The 10,095-nt window shown below is 45.0% G+C and overlaps 1 protein-coding gene across 2 annotated transcripts in view; it reads right to left on the bottom strand.

The window, feature by feature from the left end:
• Positions 1–6,068, bottom strand: part of NPNT (nephronectin) — a 55,379-nt gene extending 49,311 nt beyond the window's left edge. Inside the window, exons 1-2 of one of the 2 annotated variants that reach the window (XM_055797525.1) lie at positions 5,753–6,068; positions 4,273–4,373 (exon numbers count right to left, since the gene is read on the bottom strand). In XM_055797525.1, coding sequence (XP_055653500.1) covers positions 4,273–4,373; positions 5,753–5,823 — 172 coding nt within the window. In that variant the 5' untranslated portion in view covers positions 5,824–6,068. The remainder of the gene's footprint in view (positions 1–4,272; positions 4,374–5,752) is intronic. The other variant, XM_055797527.1, reaches the window with a different exon arrangement.
• Positions 6,069–10,095: the final 4,027 nt, after the last annotated feature.

A 10,095-nucleotide genomic window follows, 5' to 3' on the forward strand; every position in this document is an offset into this window, starting at 1 on the left:
CCAAAAATGTTCTGTCACAGGAAGCCAAAACTCCCTACTCCGAGAGAAGAAATCCAGAAGAAACTCTACCCTCACTTTTGCTATGGGCTATAGTTTTGCTGTGTGCACAAAAATAACAACACATAGAAGTGCAAGATAACAGCCCTATTTTTACGCGTCTCATCAGGTACTTCATCAACATACTATTTTGCACAGAAGCAGGCTTTTGTCTGATTACTCCCACTTAGAAATATTACTCCCATTACTACTTATTTAGGAGCATGTAAATCCTGCAGGCTGGGCAACAACATGGGATTTTGGGACTAATTTCCAATTGGGATATTTAACATCTAACTTTAAAGCACTGATGCTACGAGTTCATCAGTGTAAAGGATCAGCTCTACACTGACGATAAGGTTACTTCACATGAACTAAAACCTGTTGCCTAAATGTTTCTGCTTCTTCCAAATCAGCCTTTCTACACACCAGGTTTAACAATAAACCCAGTTTATATAGCAGACCAAAATCTCAGAGAAGCTACTTAATTACATGAGTGATGGAATATATCTGCAGTGCTATATCTAGATTAGGCCACTAAATAAGTGTGGATGGATTTTCAGCTTACAAGGACTAAGAAATGCCAACAAATTTATTTGAGTTATGTTTGTTTGGCTCCTTTGAAAATATGGCTGTATTTGTATCAGTCTCAAAATGGATCTAGTTGCCTAAACATGGATCACACTTTACTGTTCACAACCTGCAAGAAAGAAAAAAAAAAAATTCAAACTGTTTCAAGGTTCTTGATTATTGCAGTTGGGGGGACACCTTCTAAGTGCATTTGCTGGAACTGGAAAGGGCTGACACTGACAGGCTTTGGAATCAAGTTTACAGACAGATCCTTACATGTGCATGTAAGGCATGCCTTACATGTACAACTCTTGGTTGGTGTAATTTATTAACAGGAGACAGAGGATGTTTTTAAAGGAAGAGAGTAAATTAAAGGAGGGGCCTGATTTCAACTTCTTCCTACATGTTTATAGGAGTGAAAAAGACAGTATGTGAGTTATGCTGACTTGCGTACTAAGCAGCAGTAAGCAGAATTACGCTCTACGTGCACTCCTTTGTCAAAGGGATATAAAATGAATTACACTCCACACTTCACAACAGCAAGTTCAGCTAACACAGTTCAGCTGCCATTTGAAACAGTATGGATGGATTATGGATGGAAGATCAGGAGCACTGAGTTACCAAGGCTTAATGAGTTACTGCTTGTCAGCTGTGCCACACTCCTACCCTGCTAGACATATACAGTCTTAAACATCTTAAACAATTAAACCATTACCTTAAATCACACAGTTGGTTTAACCTAAGACATTTTTTCTCAATAGCCATGGGCAGAAGGCATGCCCACACTTGTCTGGAGGAGCAGCTCAGCTGGACAGCAGAAAATGTATGCAGGTATGTTAGAAACCACTTGCCCGTGTGTGGCTCAGAGGTCTCCATGAACTGGGACAACCCTGTCATGTACCAGAGCCTATATTCTTGCTATACTCTGGCTCCAGCATGGCTCTCACCTTATATATGTTGCAGAAAGATGAATTCGGAGGTAATTAGTGCCTACATAGTAGATCATGCATGACTAAGCAGGTGAGAGTCCAAAGGTGCTGTAGCACTTGCAGCCACACCAAGGATGGCTCAAACTAGTTTGAGAAAAGCAGTTCAAGTTCACTAATAAAGAGCTCAGCATTACTGCCTGAATATTTACAGCTGCTTTTTTGGACTCATTTTTAAATTGGGTCTCACTGTTAACTTTTAAGCCTGACCCTATGCTTGTTTTTATTGCAAAATCACAATTTATTCTAAAAACAGCAAAGAAAATATGCATCTAGTAGAGAAAGTCTGACATGTATTTATGCCACTCATTTTGGGGACAGGACTAAGAGGTTTGCCTTTCTCCATCGAGAAAGCAGGAGAAATAATTGTGTACTTGGCTTTTTGAAAATTTTCAGTAATATCCCTTTGTACAGTAAAACACTTGAGTTTTCCTTTGAGGTCAGGAATGCTGCTTTCCCTGCCAGGTTAATCCTTCATACCAAATGCCACATTCCCAAGGTGGAGAGTTGACTACAGATTTTGTTTGGCTGCAAGTACTAGAAAGATTCACTTTCATTTAGTGTAATCTCCCACTCTGTGATATGACTGGAATTTTCACCACCCACAACTGGGGCAGATTTTCTTGCTTTATTTTGCTAAGAGTTTGGCTCTTATTTAAAAACTAGAAGGAACTGCTAAGTTTTTAATAAGCTCTTCACCCAAATAGCTGAGACTCTTCTGAACCAGAAAAAAATGGGGCATTTAGACACCTAAGTTATAACTGTATTCCTTTGGAAGTCTGGTCCCAACTACTGGAGATAAATAACCATATAAAACCCATCTCTGTACTTCTTGGAAACGTGCATGGAGAGCAAATCTGTGAGTAATGGACTAAAATGCAGCAGCAGGAGGTGAAAATTCACCAAGCTTTAGCCTTAAAAAAAAAAGCATTTATAGTATCTGAAAAAGTTGGCACTACAAATGACCTTACTAACAAAATTCAAAGAATAAAAAATAAAACATACTTTCAGTGTATTATAGCCTCTGTTTCATTTTCAACTTTTAGTTACGAATCTTTTGATAGCATCACTTTATGCTATTCCTGTCTCACAAGACCATGAAAATGCAAATCCAAATCAGAGTTGGTAATAGTGAGAAACTGACTTCCACCTGAACATGAGCTGCATATTATGGTCACAATACAGGAGACAATTTGTCTAAGAGAATGGCCACAGTGAGACCCTGTTGGTGTTTTGGTTGGGTTTTTTTGTGTTTGTTCTTGCCTTGTTGTTTTGTGGGTTTGTTGGTTTTTTTTAAAATAATGCAAATAACTAATACTTTCCAGTCAAGCCTTCATAGCCTCAAACATGTAATTGCCTGATGTTTTTCAAATAAAACTGCATTACCAAAAATGGACATAGATTCCATCATCTCCGGAGTAACCCCAGTCAACCCACTTCACATTCTCCTTCCTTCTCTGTAAACATTCACCCCAAGGAAAAGACTACCTGTTACCAATTAGAGCCCTAAAAATCAAAATGATTCATGCTATGGCCTAAGAGATATCAAACTGAGAACTTTGCATCAAAAATCAGTATCAGGGATGGTATGTTCCAGAAGTAATTTACATAGCTTTTTTTACCAGTCATCTTATATACCTATTAAACATTCTGGGCTTTTAACACACTTGGGAAGGAAGAAGCCAGTCTTGCTGTTTACAGATTTGAACAAAACCTTTGCTGAGAGTCTACAGTTGCACTGCCAATGCTGTTTCTATCTTTTGCCTAATATTTGCCACCTGCAGTCACTACCCTGCAAATTAAGCAACTTCAGAGTATTTAGTACCTGTTTTACTTTAAAAATGGCTTGGCAGAAAATGATCTAGTTTGCAGACATCTGCATCTAAATAAATAAATAAATAAAACCAAAACAAGGACCAACAATTACAGGTTCACTCCTGCAAACACTTAGGGAGTACCACTCATGTATGCACTGTTAAAAACATGAGCAAGCGTTCCCAGTATCAAAGGCTGTAGTTTTAAAAGCTGAGGTCTCTGTGACACCCCTAACAATTTTAACTTCTACACAGTGCTAGCTGCCACCCACAGAATACCTTTTGAAGATGCAGTTAATGATGAAGACTTATTTACTTGGTTATCCTGCAATTATAGCAAAGACTCCAGATAGATGGAAGAATCTCAGCGACATTTCTCGTCACGTGTGACCCTGTAAAAGGATGCTGTCAGGTGGATTTATTCCCTTAGTTTTGGGTTACTGAAAGAATGTTTGAACTTAATACTAACTGGAACATTTCCATCGACTTTCCGAGTGAAATATTAATAATTTGGGTTTCCTTCTCAGACGCAAATGTTCTCGCCCCGCAGTGCCTGTAACATGACACAGTTTGGTGTTACGTCAGGCTATTAGAACAGAGCATGAAATGAAGTGGAAACCAAACAGAAATTCCCACATTCTTATTGCCCTAACTAAAGTTCACCTTACTTGATTGCAATCGTTTTTAGTAGTTAATAACAGACAGAATTTGAACGTGACAACATCCTTCTAAGTAAGTCAGACTCGCACGTGCAAAAGCCTAAGCCCTGCATTGTAAGAATGGGTGTGAACACGTGAAAGACGTGACTAGGTGTGTACAAGCCTTTTCTACGAGTGACTAGAAGCCCCAGCAGCAACAATACTCACGTTGGCATTGGCCCCAGGAGAGTCGGGCCCAGCCCCAGCAGCAGTCAATTCTACTTCCAAACCGACACAGTCCTGTGGAGGAGACTATTTGCCTGGGCCACCTGAGCGAGACAGTTCAAAAACGTCCAATGAAACATTTTGAAAGTAGCTAAAATTATTCTAGAATAAAAAAAAGAAAAAAATAAAAAAAAAACCACAACCCCCAAAACACGAAAGACAAAGAGCAGCAAAACCCCTTTCCTGAAGGGAAAGAGATCCCCTTTTTTTTTTCCCCCCCTTTTTTTCTTTTTTAACAGTAACTGGTCTAAGATGAGTCTAAGATATTTCTATCGTTCATACTTTGTTTAGTTTAGAAAATGCTAGTGACTGGAGGTGAAAAGGGGGAAAGATAATGATGGTAACTCGGTAAAGCCTGAAGAACCGGGCATGCCTTGCAGCCTGCTCACTGCTGCCACCCCCAGGCTGGTATTGAGTACCGTCAGAAGCCTGAAACAGTTTATAACATGGAATAAACCACCATCATAAAGTTTCAGCACTGGTTTACTGCACAATATACGACCAAGTTTTCTCACTGAAACATTCAAGAGAAAAGAAATCAAACCAAAGGCTTCCAGAGCTGTTACAAAGAAATTACGCCGAAAAGGAGAGCTGCGGTCTTCCCTCGTTCCAAGGACAAGACGGCACCGTCTCAAGCAGATACGAAGCGCTGACATAAATCGTTAGCGTTTGTCACTGGCAAGCTGGAACCAGACGCACATCGCATTTCAGCCGAGCCCGGTGACCCCTGCGGAGGGACCGTGCGGCGATGTCCCCGGGCCGGGCCGGCCGCCCCCTGCACCTGACGCCGCCCGGCGCGGCCCGTGAGGCACAGGCGCCGCGGGCAGGCGCTTCCACCCGGTGCGTGTTGAAACCTGAGCCGCTGCCTTCGCCGTACTTCGTTTCGAGTGCCTCGCGGCGTCAATACACTAATCCTATTTTTGCAGCACGCGAAGAGCTTTGTTCCCAATTCCCGCGGGACACAGCCCTGCCAGAGCAGTATGCGCCTGAGCCCGTGCGCCGGCCGCCGAGCGATGCGCAGGCCGAGGGCGGCGGGCACGGGGCAGAGAGAGCCCGTCCCGGGGAACGCGGCAGCGGCGCCGGGCCCCGCGCCTCCACCTGCGGCCGCCCCCCGGGCGCTGGCGCTCGGCCCGCCCGGCCCCCGGGCACCTCTTCCCCGCCCGGGCGCCCAGGCGAGTCCCGCCGAGGTCCCCAGCCGCCCCCACCTCGCCGGGAGGCAGCCCCGGGGCCGGTAACGAGCCCCCGCCGCCATTTCGCGCCCCGGCGGCAGTCAGGAGCCCGCGGGCCGTTACAGCCCCGGTGCCGGAGCCCCCGCCCGCCCCGCGGAGAGCCCGGGCTGCCTCCGCTCTCCCCGCGGGGGCTCCGACCCGCCCGGGGTAACGCCGACCGGCCGGCCCGGCACCGCCGCGCACCCCGCGCCTACCTTCTGTCAAACTCGCCGGCCGCCCCCAGGGAGAGGCAGGACGCCAGGAGCAGCCGCAGGCAGAGCTCCATGGCCGGCGCCGAGGCGGCGCGGGGCGGGCGGCGGGCTGCGGGCCGGAGGGTCCGGCTGCGCTGCCACAGCTCCGGAGCGGCGGCGAGCGCCCCTCTCCCTCTGCCCGCCCGCCCCGCTGCCGGGCGGAGGAGGCGGGGAGCGGCAGCGCCGCCCGTCCCCGGCAGAGGCGCCCGCGGCCGGACCGCCCGCCTCCCGCGGAGGGGCAGCGGCAGCCCCCGGCGGCGGGCCCGGCCCCTCGGTGCCGCACGGTCCGCCCGCGGGAGAAGCCCCCGGCTCCTTCCAACAGGGGCCGAGCGAGGCAAAAGCCGCGCTCTGAAGACACCAAGAGGCGGCGGCTTTGTTTTTATAAGCTTTTCCAGCTTGAAGTTCATGAGGTAGGAGGGCCACCCCCTCCCCTCTGCCAGCAAAGTCCTCATCTAAAGCCAAGAGTGTCAAGATTCGGCTGCCTTCTGCCAAGCAAACTTCCCCCAGAATAAAGCTTTTCAAAGGAATTACAAGGTGTATGTGTTTTTTCTGGCTCCAACGCTCCTATTAATAGCGCTCAGATGCTGGCACGTGTGACAACTGGTGTCCCAGCCCTTGTCCAGAAGAAAAAAGTGCCAAGTTTAAACATCAGCCACACAGAATGTTAACGATGTCCCAGCACCACTACCAGCAGCGCCCACTGCATCCGTACACTACACCAGGCAGTTATTTTTGTGTTGTTTCTATGAACTGCAGCTCCCGGGACTTATTGAGGGACCGTTTTAATAAGAGTGTGTCACCAATCTGGGGTCAGAGCTGCGCTGAGATCCCTCTGATTACAGACAGATGGGACCAACAACTTGGCCGAGGTTGCAGCACTGGTTTTGATTTGTGCCTAAATCAAGGCTAAAACCCTTCTTACAAGGGTCTGGCCGCAGCTTAGAAGCACAAAACAAAGATCTTCTGAGTTGTGCTGTAACATAAAGCCAAACCCTTCAGGGAGCATCTGTATGCCAAACACTATTTCAGGCTTTAGATTTATGTTGGTGGTTCTGTCCAGAGCACTTTCCACCTTCAAAATGCCTCACAGATAATTTAAGCAACAGGTAAACTACTTTTTGCACACGATACAAATTGCCCCAGTGAGCTTTCAAAAATTATACCTTTCCCCAGAGTGGTTTTACCACTTTCTCCTCCAGTTTGCAGCAGAAAGCCCCCTTCATTGCTCCTTCCTCTCTTTCTGTCATCTTTTCAGGACCATACGCTCCCCATGCTAAGCTTTCTGTCCACAACCTCAACCCTGCACTTTTCAGACAGAGAGAAAAAACAATTGTAAAAGCAACAAGGTGATGATTCCACAAGGTGCTTGTTACCTAGCAAGCCCCCTTAGAGGGCTCAGATACAAAAACCTCACCAAGGACCAAACCTGGTTCGCTTTACTCACCTAAGAATCTGATAGCCCAACAGTGAAGACAACACAGTGGCATTTGGTAAAGACAGGGGAGCATCTGGCTCAGATTAGATTCTTGCTGAAATATAGAGCTGGAATTCCCAGTTCTTGCTTGATAGATCACTTCCCCCCCCCCCCCCCCCCCCCCCCCACTTGGATGTGTGATAACTGTGCAGAATTAATTCACTATCAAGATTTTATGGGAAAAGGGGGAGAAAACCTGTTTGTGATAACAGGATTTTGCATTAGGGATTTCTTTCTGATAACAGCATCTGCCTGCATCTCTCCAACTTGCAGGAAAAAAAATGTCCCCAAATTACACTGCAGCCAAGTTCAGGACAGGTGCCAAAAGCAACATTTGAAATTCACTGTGAATTAAGGTCTAGGGCAACCTGACACTCTCCCTCTGATATCCAGAGGAACATGTTCTAAAAATCAGTTCCTTTCATGCAATGCTGCATGGTGATACCTATGTACACAGCAACTTTAAAGCACACGCTACTCCTTTAAAGCACGTATACTCGCAAATGACAGTAAGATCATGTAATCTCTCCAGGCTGCACTCGGTATTTAAAATTTCCTCAGCAGCCTGTTTGGCACTCTTGTGTGTTAATACTAGTGTGCTGTTCAGACGTAGTGTCTACTCCAGTTAAGATTGTCTGCTCTTGGTTAACTTCTGCCGCCTTTACAATTTCTTCTGGAACATCAGCCTGAACAAACAGCTAACCAGCCACTAAAGATCATGTATTGCACTTCTATACCTATCACTGGAATTGAACATCCAGTCATTTATGAATTCATTTATTCTGGCAATGTTTTATCAATGCCAGTGGAGTTTTCTTAACAAGGCGGTTTCTCATATCCAGGACACTAAAAGGATTACCGAGGGAGCTGGCAAAGAACCAATTCTCTTGACAAGTTAAAGGTGTATAAAGCAGTCTTCCATATACACCCACAAAGCAGTGTAATATTAAGGTTATTTTTATATTTTATACATATGTTTGTGTGTATATATATATATATATGCGATGGAGATGGAGAAGTTTTTGGAAGTATTAGAAGCACTTCCATGCCTTATGTTTAGTGAAGCAGTATTAAAGCCTGGTGAATGTTGAAGCCATAGGGTAGGCTGACTTGATGTCCAGCAGCTGTGCCTCAAGCACTCAGATGGCCAGCTCGCACATACCCAGCTACCAAGCAGAGGATGAAGTGGAGCATGGACAAAGGAACAAGTGTCCAAGAAAGCTTTTTCAAAGATACTGATAAGACACTTGGTTGAGTGCAACATGTGAGTCAGGTTTTTAGCTGCAAAGTAGCAAACAGCAAAGCAGAAACACAGAGGAAGACACAGTATTTTGAATAGAAAAGCTGTGTATGAAAAAGTAAAAATATATGCAGCAGTTGCTAAGAGGAAGGCAAATTTTGCCTGAAGAGATGTTTATTTTATGCAAGCATAGTGACCCTTCCCACCATGCTTATTTTACTCTTCTCCATTCCTCCATAAAAAACTTTATCTACCCACACTATCAGCCATGATCCTCATCTCAGACTTTCAGTCTCATGGATGTATCAAGCTCACATCGAGACTCTTCTGTGAAAATCAAGACCCTAAACTTGTTAAGATACTCTGTGTTGAGAGCAGAGTTTAAAATACTTGCAGGTTGCCCATGCCACTAGAAAGCCCATTGGGTTCTGAATTATCTAGAATTTCCCAGGGGATGAAGCCCTAGGTATATATTCTATTGCTGTATTCTACACCATAAGTGATAAAGAGACATCTTCTACACACAAAACCAAATTTTGGTGATAAGGTGGCAGAGTGAAGAAATGCTCTGAGGAATGGGGCTTGCTAATTCCGCTGCAGGGAGGGTAAAGGTGGTGATGACAACAGGTGCTTCTGGGATGGTGAGTGTAACAGTGATGTCTGGCACCATACAGTTAAGCAAAACATGCAGGAATGTGTTCAGTATACCGCTCAGTACAGTACTCCTATTTTTCCAAAAACAATACAGTGCAGTGTTACACTCCATGAAAGAACCAACGTCCTAAGCAATATATGTAACTGGTAACACAAGTTAACATCAACTAAAAAAGCATGTAAACAACAGGAAGCTCAGATTTAAAGAAATTAAGCTTACTTATAGTTTTCTTTAGTGAAATGAACCTTTCTTGTATGCAGGGGACCTGTTCCTCTTCCCTCTTGAAAAATACTTTTACTTCACTTGAGGTAGACTGTGCCCATCAGTCTCTGTGTTTAAAACTTCAGCTGAAGGGGTAAATACAGGTTTCTAATACACTCCTTGTGGCTGTAACTATTCCTGAGAGGAAAAAAATGAACAACAACAGTTTCTGGAATATGCCCTGTCATCGACCAGACAGGCAGTATGAAGAAAAAAAAAAAAGATCTGAAAAGATACACATGGTAGATATGTTAGGCTGACAGATATTGACAGATATGGTAGACAGAATCATAGAATCATTTAGGTTGGAAAAGATCTTTAAGATTATTGAGCCCAACCATTAACCTACTGCCAAGTCCACCACTAAACCATGTCCCTAAGTGACACGACCACGTCTTTTAAATACCTTCAGGGATGGTGATTCCACCACCTCCCTGGGCAGCCTGTTCCAACGCTTGATCATCCTTTCAGTGAAGAAAGTTCTTCCTAACACCCAATCTGAACCTTCCCTGGCACAACTTGAGGCCATCTCCTCTTGTTCCGTCACTTGTTACTTGGGAGGAGAGACCACCCTGACAGAATATGGCAGACATGACAGAAATCACACAGAAACAACTTTAACATTTATCTTAATCATTACAGGGAACTATGAATTGTTCATAATCGTAATCACACCA

The sequence above is a fragment of the Falco peregrinus genome, chromosome 2 (assembly GCF_023634155.1).
Source record: "Falco peregrinus isolate bFalPer1 chromosome 2, bFalPer1.pri, whole genome shotgun sequence".
Taxonomy (NCBI): Eukaryota; Metazoa; Chordata; class Aves; order Falconiformes; family Falconidae; genus Falco; species Falco peregrinus.